Source organism: Mirounga angustirostris, unplaced genomic scaffold (genome assembly GCF_029215605.1).
Source record: "Mirounga angustirostris isolate CCGP_5_RB_7025 unplaced genomic scaffold, mMirAng1.0.hap1 SCAF_1, whole genome shotgun sequence".
Lineage (NCBI taxonomy): Eukaryota > Metazoa > Chordata > Mammalia > Carnivora > Phocidae > Mirounga > Mirounga angustirostris.
Genome location: NW_026991709.1, coordinates 19,043,591 through 19,064,534, shown reverse-complemented (window position 1 = coordinate 19,064,534; position 20,944 = coordinate 19,043,591). Strand labels below are relative to the sequence as shown.

Sequence of the window (20,944 nt, the reverse complement as noted above, 5' to 3'; positions counted from 1 at the left end):
ATTTTACCACTCTAAAACACCAAGAACATTAAGATCCTAAAAGTATCCAGAGTGTGTAATGCATGTGGGTGTGCGGCAGGGACAGCGGTATGGAGGAAGCCAGGGTTGCAGGGAACAGTTTATATAAAAAGGAACAAAGTCAGATGGGTTATCAGACTTTTCATTAGCAACATCAGATGCCAGAAGATACTTGAGCTGCTTTCAAAGTCTTGGCAGAAAATTATTTTTCAATCTACAATTCTCTACCTAGCCAAACAGTCGATCAAATAGAAGTTGCAAAACAAAGCTACTTTAGACATGCAAGGGCTCACCTCTTACATGCTTTTTCTCAAGATGTAACTTATGTGGACTCCAGCACAATGAAAAAGTTAATAAAGGAACAGGAAGTTATGGTCTCTAGGAAGAAGTAGATCCCACCCAGGGAAGAAATAAAATCTTCAGAAGAAACCAGTGTACTACGCCCAGGGAGAAATTTTTTGGCAAAAGTTTGAAGACTGATAATCAAGACTTGCCCCAGATACAGGAAAGCAGGAACTCTGACACACTGTTACTGGGACTGCCACTGGCAAAATCTTTTGGAGGTTAAGATCTGGTAGCATCTGTCAGTAACTCTACAATCAGAAATCTATTCCTACAAACTGTATGTGAGGCGGTGCAGAACAGTACGTAAGAGCATGTGATGAAGTAACCTGGGCCCAAATTCCAGCTTTGCTACTGGCCAGTTCTATGGTCTGCTTCCTCATTTACAAAATGGAAACACCTTCTCAACACATTGTGAGGATTAAATACGGGACTCATGTGAAAGGCTTAGCATCGTGGCCAGTATATAGGAAATAGTTAACTTAGTAAATTCTCAGTTAAATCTATACATCCACAAAACACTTGCCATTTTGTACAAGGATATTTATTGTGTCATTGTTGGGTTTTTTTTTAAGATTTTATTTATTTATTTGACAGAGAAAGATAGCGAGAGCAGGAACACAAGCAGGAGGAGTGGGAGAGGGAGAAGCAGGCTTCCCGCCAAGCAGGGAGCCCGATGTGGGACTCGATCCCAGGACCCTGGGATCATGACCTGAGCCGAAGGCAGACGCTTAACGACTGAGCCACCCAGGTGCCCTGTGTCATTGTTTAAAATAACAAAAATGGTTGACTTATTTCACTAGTCAATCAGAGAAAGACATGTATCATATGACCTCACTGATATGAGGAATTCTTAATCTCAGGAAACAAAGTGAGGGTTGCTGGAGTGGGGGGTGGGGTGAGAGGGATGGGGTGGCTGGGTGATAGACACTGGGGAGGGTATGTGCTATGGTGAGCCCTCTGAATTGTGCAAGACTGTTGAATCACAGACCTGTACCTATGAAACAAATAATATATGTTAAAAAAAAAAAAAGAAGAAGAAGAAGATAGCAGGAGGGGAAGAATGAAGGGGGGGAAAGTGGAGGGGGAGATGAACCATGAGAGACGATGGACTCTGAAAAACAAACTGAGGGTTCTGGTGGGGAGGGGCGTGGGAGGATGGGTTAGCCTGGTGATGGGTATTAAAGAGGGCACATTCTGCATGGAGCACTGGGTGTTATGCACAAACAATGAATCATGGAACACTACATCAAAAATTAATGATGTAATGTATGGTGATTAACAATAAAAATTTTAAAAATAAAAAATAACAAAAATGGAAACTAGTATGATCCTTTATGTTTTTAAAAGATTTCATTTATATTTGTACATATATGTTTATACACGTAGGAAAAAGGACTGAACAGAGAAAACATGTCAAAGTGTCATATCTGGGGAGTCAGAGAGAACAGGGTTGTTTCTGCATAAAATTTTTACTGTGAACAGCATAAGTTGTTTTAACCTTTAGAAAGTAAAAAGTAAAAATAATAATAATAATAAAGAGGAAAAAATAAACATCAGTATAAATCTTAGGGAGAAAAAAGACAGTTAATCTTTTTTGTTTAAAGATTTATTTATTTATTTTAGAGGGAGTACTCAAGGAAGGGGAGGGGCAGAGGCAGAGTGAGAGAAAGAATCCCAAGCAGACTCCACGCTGAGCACAGAGCCCATATGCTGAGTACTGACCCTGACACGGGGCTCGATCCCCCAACCCCAAGATCATGACCTCAGCCAAAACCAAGAGGGGGACGCCCAGCCAAATGAGCCACCCTGGTGCCCCGACAGTTAATCTTTAGAAGCACACACAAATATTTCATAGAAACTTTTATTTTAATTTACTATACATATTTAAATTTTAGGAAGTTACTAGGCCGATGCACTTTCCTCTGTAGGTTTAGTTTGATCTTCAGTTACCTGTAAATACATGAATACTTTAATTTTCTAATAATAACCACTTTTAGTTTTACCCTTAGCCCACCATTTTAAATCATTCCACAGTCCTTCTCCTATAATGACCCTTGGTCTTTCTCCTTTATTAGTAATTATTATAGGAAGTTAAGCAGAAAAAGAAGAAAACGTACAAGGCCAGGTTCCCAATATAAATTATCAAGTAAAGTACAACAATTTCATTAAAAATATAATCTGAAGCATATAGCTAGGCTTCTCCAGTTTGTCATTTTATTTTTCAATTACAAAATGAAACCATTCATGTTAGAAAAATACCAGCAATGTTGTAACACAGTATCTTAAATCAACAGATTTTCTTGGGAGGTATAATTCTATTTTAAATATAGTATATTACAGGTTTAGCAGAAACAGGTATCTGTACATCCATATTTCTATTCTGTGACACTTAAAACACATCAAACAGCTATACTTACTCCTCACCACCCCGACACCCACCACACCTCCAGCATTATCTATCTCAGTGAAGGTCTCTACCCAGCTGTCCGCACCTGCCATTCGGGAATCCATGGTTCTCTTATGTGCATATTCAATCCACAGTCCTACTAATTCTACCCAAGTGGCTCTCACTGCCACACCTGAACTTGAGGATCTCACCACCTTCTATCCCTTTAACAGGACTGCTGGCTTAAGTCACAGCTTTCTTCCACGCTGCCCCAGAGTAAGCTTTTAAACATGAACAGCTGACCCATAGTTTACTTCCTTTTTCAGATTCCCCAGTGACCCCCAATCACCTCCAGGAGGGGAATGTAAATTCTGTATCATGGAAGACAAGCCCTTCATATGCTATTTCCAACAGACTTTGTTGAACTCATCACCCACCCTACATAAGACTGTACGTTCAGACCCATCTTATACTCATCACACTCTCCATTCCTCCACCCCTCTAGTCAAGCAGCTTCCTCTGAGACATCCACCAACCTCTCCCCAAGCAAATTATTTGCCGGGCCCACTTTAGTCATCCTCTCAAGCCGGCTTAAGCAACACCAATCCCTGGAAACCTTCTTTAACCAACCCGCCAGCTTGGTTTGGGTCCTTTGCTGTATGCCAGAACTCCACATGTACACCCAGCTGTCTGCTTCCAAGTCTAGTTATCCGTTAAAGTAACTTCCCTGAGGCCAGTAAGTAGGTTTTGTTCATTTCTGTACCTACAGCTCCTGGCACATAACAGACATCTGAATCAACGAACCATATATTTAACCTACTCCCTTCAAACAAACAAAATGGACAGAAGGAAACCGAACTAGAATAAATGTTGCAAAAAAGCTACTCACTGATTCGTATTATATACTCTAGGCTACTTCCTCTACTATTTTCCTACATTTATTATATACTCATTTCTTCTCTAGTTTCCTAATCTAAAATGATCATTATGGTGAAGGGGACTAAGAGCACACTAATAGTGATGAGCACTGAGAAATGTACAGAATTGATGAATCATTATATTGTACACCTGGAACTAATATAACACTGTGTGTTAGTCATACTTGAATATATAAATTAAAAATAAATAATAAAATGATTGTGACCAAAGAGACAAAATTATTCTATCCATTCAAAAATACTTTCTTTTCATGAGAAAATTACATGTAATCTAGACTAAGTGCCTCAAAAATAAATTTTATCTGTAAATTCATTAATAAAGACTAGGTTTGTACATCATCATAAAAAATAATCAATAAATACTTACCAGCTAACCCATATACCAAAGGTTGGGCTCAAAATTTGGCATGACACATACATAATAATCCCTGAATGGGTTAACAGACTGAATGTAAATGTACTAGCAAAAACAACTGGAAAACCATATGAGGAGGTATATAATCAAGTGGAAATTGTAAGAATGGATATTTGTTCAGAGATTACTTTGCAAATGTTTCATGAGTACAGTAAGACTTGGATGAGGTACGGAAGAATGAGTAGGATGTATTCATTCATAGACAGGAGGAGAAACGGACACAGAGTCCAAACAGAAAAACTGCCATGAATAAACAAACTTGAAAATAAGTCTGAGTTAACAATGCTAATATCATATATTTGAAAGTTACTAAGAGAATAGATTTTAAAAGTTCTCACCACACACACACAGAATATGTAACTCTGTGAGGTGATGGATATGCTAACTAACCTTACTGTGGTAATTAGTTTGCAATACATACACATATCGAATCATTACAATGTACATCTTAAGCTTACACAACGTTATACGTCCATTATATCTCAGTAAAGCTGGGAAAAAATAAAGTGATATAAGACCGCAAACTAGGGGCACCTGGGTGGCTCAGTCGGTTAAGTGTCTGCCTTCAGCTCAGGTCATGATCCCAGGGTCCTGGGATCGAGCCCCACATCAGGCTGCCTGCTCAGTGGAGAGTCTGCTTCTCCCTCTCCCTCTGCCTGCCTCTCTGCCTACTTGTGCTCTCTCTCTCTCTCTCAAATAAATAAATAAATAAAATCTTTTTAAAAAAAAAAAGGAGAGAAAAGAAAAAGTTTGATGTACGTTTGCAAACTTGACTAGAGTAGAAAATTAGGATGACTAGGAAGGGTTCATGGCCAGATTAAATGGAACAGCTATCAGATAATGTAAGTAAAGGATGAGCACTTAGCCTATGAAAGAGTAAATAGGGATAAAATAAGTCAAGAAATATAATCATTCCTACTGGTGAAATCTAAATGCTAATGACACAGAATGAACTACAAAACACAAGTAACTTACTCAAATACTGTTTTTCAGGACATTTGCACATTTAATACGTCAACCAAAAGTCAAGGCATTTTTAAAATATATCTGACAAATCTTAATCTCTCAATGCTCATTTAGTTTACAAAAAAATTACCAAAGACCTAATTAACACCACTGGACCCACTAAGATCTATTACTACTATAAAGCAGTATTCTTCTTCTTCTTCAAGTTCCACAGTATCATTTCCATGATATTAACAAACAAAAACAGGAGAAAGGCCAAATTACAACTCTTCTCTTGCCAAGATACTACTGGGCTCACCAACTATAACACTGCTTTAGCTATTGAGACAATTAGTTACTTTTTTCTTTCATTCTCTTTTCTTCCCTTTTTTATTTATTGTTGTGTTGTTGCCTGATTCCAATAAAAATTTCTTCATGGAACAGTACTCATTAGCTGTCAAAAAACACTTACCATTTTCCGAGATCTTCCCAACAGCTTATCCCATATCGTAAAATGTGCCTTGAAAAGAAAAGATTCACTATGAATTAAATAAAGCAATAAAGTTAAAATAAAAGGAAATGAGTCTTATATAGGTTTTAAACAAAACAAATACATAAGAAGTCAGGCAGTACTAATGAGGCTAAGCAGTTACAAAAGTAGATTCGAGTAGGGGGAAAGGTACTTTACGGGACAGCTGCTTTGTTTGGCATGTAAGAAAAACTGACATTAAGCACTGAAAATGCCATTCTTCCTCTTCTGTCCTTCCTAATCATTACCATCACAGACAGCATTCCTTCTAATGGGAAGCAAAACTCTGCCCCACTTTCCCATGGGCTGCAGTTCTTTCCTTAAATAGCCATTTTCAACAAACTAGAAGTCATTCTTCAAATCACTAGCAATCACAAGGAGAGGTTCATCAAGAACCGATGGTGACCAATGGTGACATCTTCACGCTGAAATGGCAGTTCTAGAGGATTTAGCAAATTACCTAAAGAACAAGTAAAAACTAATGTAGAAAATAGTAAAATCATAGAACCAATTTACTTAATCCTTAAAAATTTTATATAGTTGGGGATTCTCAGAATGCACAGATGAAAACTGTGTAAAATGCATTAAGGACCGCATCAATTTTATTAAGTCATTTAAAGGTGATACTGAGGGATATGGGTGGGCCAGTGACTACATCACACTGAATGACCTGGTAAAATCTATGATAAAAGGTAAAATTACTATATGCACATGTAAGCCCTTCTGGAGAAAAGAGCAGTGCTGTATGTTTAAAAGGAAAACCACACCTGACTCCAGCAGAATGGACAGCTGGTGCAGACCCTACGGTGTGGCTGGAAGACAGTGGATGATGGAGAAAGTCGTGTGAGACGTCAGAGAGGCAGGCAGGGGCCAGATAATGTGGGGCTTTGTGAGACAAGATACAGGGTTGGGATTTTTATCAGAAGCCCCTGGAATGTTTAGGGCAAAGGAATTATGTGATCTGATTTGTATATGAAAAAGTCCTTTTGGCTACTAAGTAGGGAATGTGCTTCAGGGGGGCAGAGTGAAAGCGAGGAAGGGGTGAAGAGTAAGAGGGGCTTGGAAAGGGTGGTGGTAGCAGATGGGATGCTATGCAATGGAGGGACTCAGGGCATGTTTCAGAGTTAAGAGTTTAAATGCCTTGATGATGAATGGGGTGGAGTATGGATGGGAGGGAAACAGAATCAAGGATTACCTCACAGCTAAGTAGATGATGGTGTCATTTACTGAAATGCAGAAAGCTAGGAAAGGAAACAGGTATGTGGAGAAAAATCAAACATGTCAAGGACAAATGCTAAAAGTACAAAATGTTGATGAATGAGATGAAGGATTTAAATAAAAGATATACTTGAATATATAAGACTAGAAGATACAATTTAGTAAAGATGCCAATTCTCCCCAAATTTATATATAGGTTTAATACAATTCCTATCAAAGTCCCAGTAAGACTTGTCAATACAGAAAGATTATCCTAAAATTAAATGAAAAGGCAAAGGACCTAAAATAATTTAAGCAATTTTTTAAAATAATAACATGGGATGAATTATTCTACCTGATTTCAAGAACTGTTTACTGTTACAGTAATCAAGACTGTGATAAAAGCAGAAGGACAGACACACAAATCAATGGAACAGAATAGAGAACCCAGAAATAGAACCATACAGATATGGTTTTTAAAATGATTTTTAATAAGGGTACAAAAGCAACTTAATGGAGGAAGGACAGCCTCTTTAACAAATGATGCTGGAGCAATTTGACATGTATAGGCAAGAAAAATGAACTGCAACCTAAATCTCACACCTTATACAGAACTTAGCACAAAGTGGACCACAGACTGAAATATAAAACTATAAAACTATGAAACTTTTTTGGGGGGGGGAGGGAAAAAATCTTTGGGATCTAGGTCCAGGCCAAGAATTACTTGAATTAACACCAAAAACATGATCCATAAACAGAAAAACTGATAAACTGGACTTCATCAAAATTAAAAACTTCTGATCTGCAAAACTTCTGATCTTTTATTAAGAGGATGAAAAGACAAACTACTGACAGAGAGAAAATATATGTGAACTACATACTTAACAAAAGACTAGTAGCCAGAATACACTAGGAAAAAAACTCTCAAAATTCAACAGTAAAAAAAAAACAAACAATCCAATTTAGAACATAAGCAAAAAACATAAACAGACTTTTGCCAAAAAAGATATACAAATGGCAAATAAACACATGGAAAGATGTTCAACACAATTAGCCAATAGGAAAATGCAAATTAAAACTACAGTGAGAAATCACTACAAGCCTATCATAATGGCTAAAAATAGTGACAATGTCAAATGCTGGCAATGATCAAAAAACTGATTACTCACACATTGCTGGTGGGAAATGGTACAGTCACTCTGGAAATCGGTTTGATAGTTTCTTAAAAAACTAAGTATGTGCCTACCGTATGACCCAGCAATTGTACTCATGGGCATTTATCCCAGAGAAATGAAAACATATATTCACAAAAGCCTATACACAAATGTTCACAGCAGCTTTATCCATAATAGCCAAAAAACTACAAACAACCCAAATATCCTTTAACGGGTGAATGGTTAAACAATACACAGTAGGTCCATACCACAGAATACTACACAGCAATAAAAAAGAACCAACTATTGATATACACAACAACTTCGATGAATCCTCAGAGAATTATGCTGAGAGAAAAAAGCCAATCCCCAAAGATTACATAATGTATGATCCCATTCATGACATTCTTGAAATGAAAATTTGTAGGAGCAGAGAACAGACTAGTAGTTGCCAGGGGTAAGGAGGTGGGGGTGGGGCAGAGGAGAGTGGATGTACCTATAAAGGGCCAACAGGTGAGAGCCTTATAAAGAAATTGTACTACATCCTCATTATGTCAATGTCCATACTCTGGCTGTGAAATCTACACAGATTTTGAATTATCTGAAAATCCAAAGTTGAATTTAAAAAAAAAGCATTAACGAGGGGTGGGAACAATATGGAAAATAACAGACTCTGGGTCATGAATAGATTAGGAAAATTAGGGAGAAGAGCCTGCCAAACCTAAATTCAAAAGACTTCCAGAAGGGCTTACCAATATGCACTCCAATAATCCTCAATGCACCCTCCTCCCCTATACTAATTTGAAAAATTAAAATTACTATCTGAGTCTGATTCAACTTTTTCAACTAAATCAGTTTACATTCCGGGGAAAATTATTTTTATCATAAACCTGAATTTACAAAGTATTAGTGTCACACAACTTAAATGAAAATTAAAATGTATGTCCTTCAAATTGGTATAAATCAAGACCAGAATCACACCCACGCCCAAACTGGATGTCCTGAAACTTTAAGCTTTACTTACTCTTAAGTGTACAGGTAAAGACAGACCCTGGAATCTTCGTACAAGACTCAACGGCGTGGCTTGAAGATTGTGAACCGCTGACACTTCATACTGGAAACAAATACTTGTTCTTGGAATAAGAGGACCCTCAGTCACATCAATGAAGTCACCAAATCTGATTTGATTTTAAAAACAAACAAATAAAACCTCAAAATCAAACCATTTACAGTAGTTTGGAAAAAAATCTATTAATTCTCTTTGGGACAATGTCCCTAATCAACAACATTCCATGTGGCTCTATTCAGTCTCTACTGCTCCTGACACAACAACCTCAAGTGAAGAGGCTAAAACTATGAAAATTAAAGTCAAGTGAACCTTGTTCTTTATTAGCATTGATAAAACTTTAGAGAGATTATTAAGATCACTGAACACATCATGCTATCGAGTGAATCCAATGTCTAAAACTGATCACCTACAACCTTATAACAACTCATTGTAATAGAGTTAGGAACTCAGTGTATACGACAGATTGTCCAAAGAGCAGCTTTGGAGAAGAAAAAAACTTAACTCTGAATCAAGAAAACATGAGGCTGAGAAAAAAGATACAGGTCATGGAGTCACTTCTGCATATGCATTATGCATTGTCATACCTCCCTCATCCCTGTATCAGAAAGCACATTCCTATGCTACTTACTTATATGTAACGTAAGTAGTAATTAGTCAGTATTCATATTTGTACATACACATGAATTATGTTCAATTCATAGCAATGCATATTTTGCCCACTTTCAAAATTAACTTAAACAATGGTTTTCAACTCTTGAAATGCAGAAATAAAAATAACAAACAATAAAATGAGGAACAGAAAACACAACTGCTCCTGAAGATAATTTAAATCTTCCAGTTACCACCATACCAAAACAATGAACAAAGCAACAGAAAATAAGGTAATAAGAATAACAAATTAGGGTACAAATTCATCTTTTTCAGTCATACACTACATCCGGGTAACAATAAAGCTAAGTCTTCCTATAAATTAGCATGACAGCCAATTTATTTTTACTTACCTGTGTAGCTTAACTATTCTCTCAGGGTTCTGAGATGCCTTCTCTTCTATGAAATCCGTTTTGTACCTAAAAAGCAGCAAAGAAAAAAAAGTTTTACTTCTAAATACACAAAAAGGAGTTTAAGGGCCCCTCCCTTTCTCTTCCTCTTTAGCCATAGTTTTTTTTTTTTTGTTTTTTTTTTAAGATTTTTTATTTATTTATTAGAGAGAGAGAATGAGAGACAGAGAGCATGAGAGGGAGGAGGGTCAGAGGGAGAAGCAGACTCCCTGCCGAGCAGGGAGCCTGATGCGGGACTCGATCCCAGGACTCCAGGATCATGACCTGAGCCGAAGGCAGTCACTTAACCAACTGAGCCACCCAGGCGCCCCTTTAGCCATAGTTTTTTAAAGAGGGGTTTACCCTTGGAGCCTCCCCTTCATGCCTCATGTCCTTCAGTCCGGCCACAGCCTCACAACTCCACCAAACTGTTCTCCCCAAAGCCCTAGGCACCTCCCTGGTTTGAACATAACGGACACCTTCCTGTCCTTATTTCCACTGCTCACCCCCGTCTCTCCAAGTGGTCTCTTCCACCGGCTTCCTTGACACTCCCTACTGCTTGTTATTTTACCTCTCTGGCCACTCTTCCCCTTCTCCACCCTCTGGGGGACCTGTCCTACAGCCTCTTTTCACCAAACATCCTCCCTGGGCTAGCTCCTTGACATGCACAGCTTTAATTCCCACTTCTGCGTTCCTCTCTTTCACAGTTCAGCTTCTAATCCACATCCCCCTTCTGAGCCCTGAAATAAGACCCTCCTGAACATCTACTAGACTGTTCCACAAGTATCTTACACTCTGCAACTCTCAAACAGAACAAAAACTTACTCCTTCTTTTCCCACCAAATGTATTCTTATTCCTGAGTTTCCTAGCTTAGTAAATGACACCGCCAACCACCCACATGTCTGAGTGAGAAACTTCATAGATTTCCTTGATTCCTGCTTCTCCTGCCACACCCCCTCCATCCAATTCATTGCCAAGTCACGTCAATTCTACTGCCTAAATGTTTCTCAAACCCACCCAATCCTGTCACTACAGCTAATAGCACAGATGGAACTGCACAGCCCAGGCTCCAATCATAACTTTACCACTCACTACTAAGAGCCCTGTCTCTTTACCCCAAAGCTAAACAAATATTAGGTGGGTGTATGGCAAGGTTGGGAAGCATTCGTTCACAGGACAACATCTACTTACTGCCACACCCCTTCTGCCAAAGCTCCCCATACATTTTTTTTAAACATTTTATTTATTTATTTGACAGAGAGACACAGCGAGAGAGGGAACACAAGCAGGGGGAGTGGGAGAGGGAGAAGCAGGCCTCCCGCGGAGCAGGGAGCCCAACGTGGGGCTCGATCCCAGGACCCTGGGGTCATGACCTGAGCTGAAGGCAGACGCTTAACAACTGAGCCACCCAGGCGCCCCAACCCCCCATACATTATTAAGGGAGCCAGTTCCCTTAAATATTTGTCCCTCTTGACCCACCTCTAAGAGATGTACCTGTCCCCTGGGAGTCAAAGCCACTTAAGGCTCCCCCTGCAGCAGAAAGGCCCAATCACTGATCTACCTTCAACCATCCAAAATTCTCTGTCCCCTCAAACTTGCCCCAAACCATCCCTACACCTCCTTCCATACATTCAATTAACTTTCCTACAAGCCCTCCTAGACCTGGAAAGTGGGGTGGAGGGGTGGGAAATCTCATGGAATGAACATCTAGAGTACACTATGGTAGCTACGGGGCACTTAAATGTAATTAGCCCTAACTGAAATGTGCCTTAAGAGCACAGATTCTGAAGACTTAGCATGAAAAACTATAAAGTAACAACAATTTTGTAATATTGGTTACATGCTGAAATAACATTTTAGATACACTGTTTAAATAAAATGTATTATTAAAATTAACTTCACCTTTTCTTTTGACTTTTTTAATGTAGCTACTAGAAAATCTAGTTATATAGATGGCTTCCATTGTATCTCTTGGATAGCACAACCCCAGAATTGTAGCACAGGAAGTGTGTTGATATGTTCCAATAATACAAGGAATTTTCTTACAGAATCAACAGTGGTTTGGTTCTACAGAACTATCTGCAGTCCAGTTCAGTTAAACTAGTACATTCCTACTGCTTTCTAAGTACACTGGTTCCAGGATATGTGAAATATTATAAACTATCCCTATGAGAACTTATATTTCAATTTATAAATACCTAAAGAAATTCCGATCCATAACCTTGAACAATTTGCAGGGACTTATTCTGTCTTCAGAATCTAGTATCTATGTTATTTTTTTGCAATGCAGATTTCCCTACTTAGTTCTAATTTCAATTAGATTAATATTAAAATATAGCTTATTTTGTTACAATTAGAAGAAGTGAGAAAGGGAACTGAGGACCCAGGGAGGATTTAAAATGTTGGCAAAGAAAATCCACCAGATGGATACTTCTGGTGCAGAAGACTAAGCCCTGGCTGTGTGAATGTTTTATTTTGGCGGTTAGCTCCCTCCAGAGCACTGGTATTCTCCATCTCACTCCTGTCATTTCAAGAGTAGGAGGGTGAGAAGGAAAGCCTGCCCAATGAACAAAATAATACAGCTCCGTGTACGCTATCACCTGATGATGGGAGGAAAAAGGGGAAACACACCTTGGGGTTGCTGTGAACTAAAGGACTTCTCTGGCCAAAGAAACAGAGAAGTAAGACAAACTGAGAGAATTATCGAAGGTGGGGGGAGGTTTTTTCTCTGTGAAATAAATGATGAACCAAAGTAAATAGGCTAGTACAGAAAAAGAGATCTTAGATACATCAGATATAAAGATTCTTAAGAGCTGAATTTTCTTCATTACATATAACTTTGGGAGGTTGAATCTCATTTCCAAGGAAGCCAACACTTACTTGTTGTGCTGAAATATTTCTAATGCCACTTTTGCTTCCACTTCCAGAGTTTCAAATGGAAGATCTTTATAAATTAAAGTGTGAGCATCTTTCGTGAGGGAACGGAGGTTCTCCTTCAAAATAAAAGTATTAACTTTTTGTAACAATTGATTTAAAAGCCTTTCTCCATAAGGCAGATAACATTGTATGCTAAATATTATAAATCCAACTAAAAGAAAAAGCAAAAGCAAATCTGTTAGGAAAGAAAGTTATTAATTTATAACAATTAAATATTTAGACCTTAAAAGGTAGGGTTAGCAATTTATCTCAACTCTACAAACTATGAAACTTGTAATTTACTTGTAATTAAGATATTAGCCTATAATTATTAAAGATAATCCTACAAAGAAATCTTAATAAACATTTTATCCAAATTTTACAACCTTATAGTTTATTAAAACATGATGCAATTAAAAATGCTAATAAAGCGGTGCCTGGGTGGCTCAGTCGTTAAGCGTCTGCCTTCGGCTCAGGTCGTGATCCCAGGGTCCTGGAATCAAGCCCCACGTCGAGCTCCCTGCTCCGCAGGAGGCCTGCTTCTCCCTCTACCAGTCCCCTTGCTTGTGTTCCCTCTCTCTATGTCTCTCTCTGTCAACTAAATAAATAAAATCTTAAAAAAAAAAATGCTAATAAAAAGAAAGATACAAAAATGTGCTTACATTGTGAGTGAAACTAAGCTTTTTTAAATGAACAGGGAAAAAAATTATTGTTTATGTCATTCAGAACGTTTACCAAGGAAACGTAATGTCATCATTGGCCCTGCCCAAAATACATCTAATATTAAAAATTCCTGTTTAATGAAAAGTCATTTTTATGCAATTAAAATGATTGATTAGTACATATTAACAATATTTATGAGACTTCTAATAAAAACTGTAATTGAGTTTTCATATTATAAATCATTACTAATACAGAAAAGACCAAGCACTGTTACGCAAGTAATTTTTGTAATAAAATTCTTTCCATAAGCTTCCTATTAGATTTTTTTTTGCATGAAATGACTCTTCTCCATTCTTAAAGGGACAATTTATTATATAACAAATCCACATTCATGATTTTATACAACTGTTACTTGAATATAACTCTCCACCACTTTTTCTAAATGGTCCACCCAACCCCATGGTGCCCGCAATTAGCTAGTACATTTCTTTTTTATTTAAAGTTTTGTATTTAGGGCGCCTGGGTGGCTCAGTCGTTAAGCGTCTGCCTTCAGCTCAGGTCATGATCCCGGGTCCTGGGACCGAGCCCCGCATCGGGCTTCCTGCTCGGCCGGAAGCCTGCTTGTCCCTCTCCCGCTCCCCCAGCTTGTGTTCCCTCTCTCCTGTCTCTCTCTCTGTCAAATAAATAAATAAAATCTTAAAAAAAAAAAAATAAAGTTTTGTGTTTAAAAAAAGGAAAAGGAGGCAGCAAGTTTCATAGATAATGAGAACTGAATCTTGATCTTATTAGTTTTTACTTAAATCCCCCAACAAAGCGAGAATCCTTTCTTAAATCTGAGGGCATATCTGAAAAAGAACTTATACTGACATGAGTTCAGAGATCACTAAGAAAGAGTTCCAATACCTTCCCTGCATCCCTCTCCCCTCTCTCCCTCTCTCTCTGTTCCTTCCTCTTTCCCTCCTCTCTCCTGATATTAAGCAATTTGAGCAGGATTATACAAGAAATAACTTCCAAAACCAGAATTTAAACCTGGATCTGTACTGACTCCAAAATTTTGCAATAAGGAACTACAGTATTTCACTAAATCGAAAATGTACCACTAAGGAAAAAACACTACCAATTATAACATGCTATCTACTGTAAGACACATTTTTTTTCAGAGACATTAAAATGTGAAAAAAAATGTACACAGTAGCATTGATAAAATGGTCTGGTACATCACCTTTCCTTTTCTGATCTCCAGACTTCCAATCTGTAGGACATACAGTTTTGCTTAAGAATCAGGCATTTGCCTCTTCTCCCCAGTGATAACTGAATTTCTAGGCTTGACATTTGAAAGTCATCAGCACACCCTCCTGACAGGGCATCGGATCTAGAACTTCCTTGTTAGCCAGGTGTTACCCAATTGCCAGACCAACAAGAAGAACACTTACTACTCAATCAGATCGTTCACCAAGAGTCTAGTTTGTTGCTATTTGAGTTAGCTTTGTCAAAGTCTGATTCTTAATTCACTCTATCCTCTACCCTCTATCCCTCCTCTCAAGGTAAGCTTTGTATATAGGGAGACCTCACAGTATGCAACAGGCTAAAATGGTTTAGGGCAGTGGTTTTCAAATTGTGCTCAGAGGATCCAAGAAAGTAAGGCTCCAGGCTCGCACCACCACATCAACCAAGATGATTAAGCTTCTATATTTTATATTCTGGGCATCTTGAAAACCACTATCTTAAGAAATAGAATGAACAGTACCAGGAAGAAAGTACTTCAAGCAGAACACAAAGCTTCCATACAACTGACCACATTGTGAATATGCCCATTATCTGCCTCTATCTTGAATTCACTGAGAAAGCAACAACACAGGTAGGTACGTAGGTAGGTAAGTAGGGTCTTTTAAATTAAATATTCTCAACATGCAGTATCACTCAACAATGTAGGAATCATTCTAACAATGAAAGGCACAGATTCTAAAATTAATATTCCAAACACTATACTTACTTTTGTTGGCATCCACTCATCAAGTCGCTTATCCAGAACTACATCATAGCAGAAGGCTCCACAGATTACTGTAAATCCAACCAAAATGAAAGGCAAAGTCAAATCTGTTATGGTGGAGGGACTTATTGGCAACAATGGAATATTTAGACCATAAAATGAAGGGCCAGCAATCTCTCTCAACTCTACAAATTATAAAACTGTAACCATTATCCCAGCTCTTGACAGAGTTCTACCAACTTTCCCCCACCCAAAAAACTAACTCACCTTTTGTTAACCCAAAATCACTAGTATGTTTTTAAACATTCATGTTTTCTTTCAGAATATTATCACTATAGAGATTTCAAAGTTACTAGACATAAAAATTCCAAAAGCATGAGATATTTAATATGTAGATGAATGACTAAATGGACATAAAATGTTGAATTTCTTTTTTAATGTCTTCTAAACTTCTTCATTTTTGTTGTTTTGTTCTTAGAATCATTCATTGAGCTTTTTAAATATTTTTGGTATATATGCTTCTATATTTTTTAAAAAATTACAAATGTGGGGGCGCCTGTGTGGCTCAGTCGTTAAGCGTCTGCCTTCGGCTCAGGTCATGATCCCAGGGTCCTGGGATCGAGCCCCGCATCGGGCTCCCTGCTCAGCGGGAAGCCTGCTTCTCCCTCTCCCACTCCCCCTGCTTGTGTTCCCTCTCTCACTGTGTCTCTCTCTGTCAAATAAATAAATAAAATCTTAAAAAAAAAAAAAAAATTACAAATGTGATCTTACTGTACATACTGATGCAAAATCCTAGTTCTACCAAAATTACAAAGAGTGTGTGTGAACTCTTCCATCTCCCCAAAATGGTTCCTCTCCAGAGTCATAGACATTTCTGGTGAAATGGTGCCACCTAAACATAGCTTTCTCCAGAATTCTATTTATACTCTCATTTCCTCCTCCTTCACACATTTGATTTAGAAATACATGCTTAAAGTGGTAGGAAACAGACACCGAGACAATGTAATTACATGAAATTCATATTCAAGAGAAACATTCTCCTCGAATTCCATTATGTAATTACTGACCTCCAATAATTCAATAAGATGGATTTTGTTACCCATTATAAAAGGAACATATATATGACAGTAATTTATATTACATAAAATTAGACATAAGCTCAAAAAAAAAAAGAAGCTCTATAAAATACCAAAAATAGGTACCAAACTACTCAAGGATTACAAAAATATGTGTGTGTGTGTGTGTACATTACCAGGAACTTCGGGAGCTCTGACCAAACTGACCACATATTCATCTTTGAATGCCCTCTCTATCACACAGCCCATCATCATGGCACAAGAACGCCAGTAAGCCTAGAAAAATAAAATACACACAAACATAATACACAGTAAGATTCACTAACATTTCTTCAGTATTAAAATTTAGATTGACTCTTGACTTAGGAACTATTTGTCCATCCTCAGCATGTAGCAATAGTGAACATCAGGCCATGACATTACCTCTCCCAAGCAAAAAGCACAAAAGAATGAAGCACCAACTTGTGCTGTTAGTGGTGTTTCTGTGCAAGATATCACACACTATAATGTTTGTCAAACAATAGACAGTTTTACTATCTGGTAGCAACTTTATCTTTAACCCAAGATAAAGGTAACTTGTTAACAAACTTGTGCTAAAATTAAAAAAAAAAAATGTATTACTATAAACCTGTTTATACCACATATAACAGAGAGGGAAAAACTCAACTTTTAAGAATTTATGACGCCTACCCTCTACCTAAGATCACATAGCAATCACTCAAGTTATTCATATGTACAGCAAAGCAACCTCACTATTAATTGGGCTTTCATTTCACCAGCACATTTGACCCATGGGCATGCCTAATATGGGTATCCATGAATGACCTGATCAGAGTCATGAAGAGAGAAACACAAGTCCAGCACCAGACCTGCCCATCTTATGTCCCATACTGGCACCACTGTAACTGGGCACTTGACCTTCATAAGCTCTTCTCCACATCTGGAGACTAAAAAAGTGGGCTCACTTGGTTGTGTGCAGCAGAAACTGCTCCAGGATGTATTCTACAGAACCACATAAACATACACTAAAAATAAGTACAGACCCAGGCCTTGAAGGCAAGTAGCAAAATGCACCTCCTCATCTATCCTACTTAAATGTTTTTAATGTCTGTTGAACTCCAGAGGCGGAATGCCTAGATTAAAATCCAGGCTCCACTATTTCCTAAACTGGTAAGCTTGGTCAAGCTGCTGAACCTCTCTTTGCTTCCATTTATTTATCTGGAAAATGGGAATTATAGTATCCATTTTTATGGGATTTTTATGAAGAGTAAATGAGTTAATACCTATAAATCAACTAAGATAGTGCCTGATACATAATTAATCCTTGATGTGAGCTATTATTATCGTATCTATCATTTTCTTAAGTGTTTCATTTCAACATGTATTTATTGAATACCTATTGCATGTAAGTCAAGGACTAGGTCCAACAACGGACATCCTGTCTTAACAGAGCCAAGAATCCAATGCATTCAACGGTTCATATAGCAAGGCAGTATTAAAATGTAATATAAAATATAAAATGTTGTATCTAGAGACATTAGCCAAGTGCTATGAGCCCTAAAGAAAGGAGGGATTCATTCTGACAAGAAGAAACTGACAAGATCCCACAGAGCAGGTAGCACTTTAACTGAACTATAAAAGAGAAACAGGACTTTAACAGGGAGGAAAGAAAACACCCAGGGTTGAAGGAGAACATCAGTAAAAGCCAGGAGGCTCACACAGCCTAAGCCATTAGTGACCACATCCTCTAGTGTGGCCAGAGCAAAGAGGAAGTGGAAAGCTGCCATGAAAGTGAAGCTTGAAAGCCAAGCTGCTGTCAGATCACACAGGGCCTGGAGAGGCACGGGAATAACTTTCAGGTCATTCCTGAGAGTTACCAGGTAGGGAAAAAAGTGACACAATCCTTGGTCATGTCATTTAATAAAACTCCTAGTATTAAGACTTTAGTATTAAAAATGGGGGCAGAAGGCAGAGTTAAAAAGTTACCAAAATAATCCAGTGATGATCAAAGGCTGAATTCAAGCAGTAGAGGGAATGAAATATAGAGAGTAATCAATAAATGTTAGTAGAACAAAGACATGAATATAAAAGACAAGTCATATAGTTTTCTCAAACCAAAATACAAGTTTGGGCACCTGGGTGGCTCAGTTGGTTAAGCTACTGCCTTCGGCTCAGGTCATGATCCTGGAGTCCCGGGATCGAGTCCCGCATCGGGCTCCCTGCTCAGCAGGGCATCTGCTTCTCCCTCTGACCCTCCCCCTCTCCTGCTCTTTGTCTCTCATTCTCTCTCTCTCAAATAAATAAATAAAATCTTTAAAAAAAAAAAAAAATACAAGTTCAAGGATTTTTTTGAACTGTGAAAATGCTTAACCTAACAAACAAAACATTGATTATCTAGTACATTACAACATTTGACCTTGGCCATATTTGCACATTTCAGGCTCCGTAGCAAACAGATTTTAATAAATAAAAAAAAAAGAAGAAGAAGAAAAACTAGGGGGGAAAAAAAGAACATAGAGGCAGAAATACCTTATTCACTTCTCCTGGATCACGATCTTTGAAAGTAAGAAATTCAATTTCACAGGATTTGGTCAAAGGTTTATACATGTCCCAAGGCTGTCCGTCCACAAGAGCCAGAATGGACTTCCTGCAGTACCACTCACTTAAATCTAGGAATTTAAAATAGATCGAAGGTCTAAATCTAACAAAACCCAAAGTGAAAAGTTACATGTTTAAGTGCTACATTAAGAAATAGAACAACAGAAAAGCAAGATTCTGCAATGACTTCCTTCAGGAGAAAAAAGTCTTACATCTTACATCTATAACTAATAAAAAAAATAATACCCAACACATCCAATGTATTCTTAACAAAATTGCCCAAACCATTTATAAAAATCATTAAGGCTAAGTCTAATTTCAAATTAATCTGTCAATTATTAAGTAGTAAAACAATTTTCCAAGAGCTACACTTAAATACTTACATACAATTTTCTTAAATACAATTTTTCTTAAATACACTTAAATACAATTTTCCAAGAGCTACACTTAAGAGAGCAGCATCATGGATATATTTGGATATGTGCACACACAACTTAAAAGAGAAAATATATAAATATACATCCATAGTAAATCTGGTCCTAATGAGTTTGGGGTCTTGCTCCCAAACCACCTCTTACTTCCCTAACATGGCCTGTTCAAGTTAAATACCGAAAACAGTTTTTTGTTTTTGTTTTTTTTTAAGATTTTATTTATTTATTTGACAGAGAGAGACACAGCGAGAGAGGGAACACAAGCAAGGGGAGCGGGAGAGGGAAAAGCAGGCTTCCCCACTGAGCAGGGAGCTGGACGTGGGGCTCGATCCCAAGACCCCAGGGTCATGACCTGAGCCGAAGGCAGCCGCTTAACCGACTGAGCCACCCAGGCATCCCAATACCGGAAACAGTTTTTAATTATCAGTATGAATTCACATATAAGCCAATCAGCTCTGGTCTGTTCTTTGACCAGAAGGCAAGTGCAACTCCAACCCTGATGAGATGTTTTTCAAGTACACAGCTACTCACAGAAGTGGTCAAAGCACAGGCACAGGGTCTGAGTAAGTTCCATACAGAGGGGATCAGGTCTGTTTTTGCTCACTCATTCGTATATCCAGAACCTAGTACCACACCTGCAGCACAGTACGTACTCACAAGTGCACTGAACGATCAGAGGTGTGAATGACAAGTGTCAGCACAGGAGTCGTGCTGAGGGTGCTCACAGGCTTCATCTCTACATGTGAAACGTATAAAACTCCTTAAGGACCTGTGCTTTGTCTTAACTTCCTCTGTAATCCTAATGCCCAACACACAGCAAAGAAATGTTCACAAAACAAGTAAACAATGATCATAAGTACTACTTCAAGGGCCCAAGGAAAGGAAGATCCAAAGTAATAACACTAGCTTAAGCTTTTAACTAAAATTGTTAATTACTTAAATGGAATCATTACTGAGTTTTCCAAAAGTTTAAACGATGCAGCTAGTCACATATATGAGTGAGCATGCTGGTGTATAGATCTATTTTGGAAGCTTTCTAAATGTCAACATTACCAGTTCTATCAAAGCTACTTTAAAAGCATTTTGATCAAAAATAGTCTATAGAGAGGCCCTGTTTCCTTCATTCACACAGCGAATCACACAGAGGGCACAGTTACCTCCTTTAAAATATGAACACAACACATACTTGGACCCTCATCCCATTCACCCCATGCACATTTCCACTTACACATTTAC

The 20,944-nt window shown here is 38.0% G+C and overlaps 1 protein-coding gene across 2 annotated transcripts in view; it reads right to left on the bottom strand.

The window, feature by feature from the left end:
- Positions 1-20,944, bottom strand: part of MRPL39 (mitochondrial ribosomal protein L39) — a 30,375-nt gene that overhangs the window by 7,846 nt on the left and 1,585 nt on the right. The window contains exons 3-10 of one of the 2 annotated variants that reach the window (XM_064579902.1): positions 19,209-19,348; positions 16,856-16,955; positions 15,607-15,674; positions 12,915-13,027; positions 9,998-10,063; positions 8,952-9,105; positions 5,520-5,567; positions 2,209-2,313 (exon numbers count right to left, since the gene is read on the bottom strand). In XM_064579902.1, the coding sequence (XP_064435972.1) occupies positions 2,266-2,313; positions 5,520-5,567; positions 8,952-9,105; positions 9,998-10,063; positions 12,915-13,027; positions 15,607-15,674; positions 16,856-16,955; positions 19,209-19,348 (737 nt within the window). In that variant the 3' untranslated portion in view covers positions 2,209-2,265. Of the gene's footprint in view, positions 1-2,208; positions 2,314-5,519; positions 5,568-8,951; positions 9,106-9,997; positions 10,064-12,914; positions 13,028-15,606; positions 15,675-16,855; positions 16,956-19,208; positions 19,349-20,944 lie in introns of those variants that run through there. The other variant, XM_064579904.1, reaches the window with a different exon arrangement.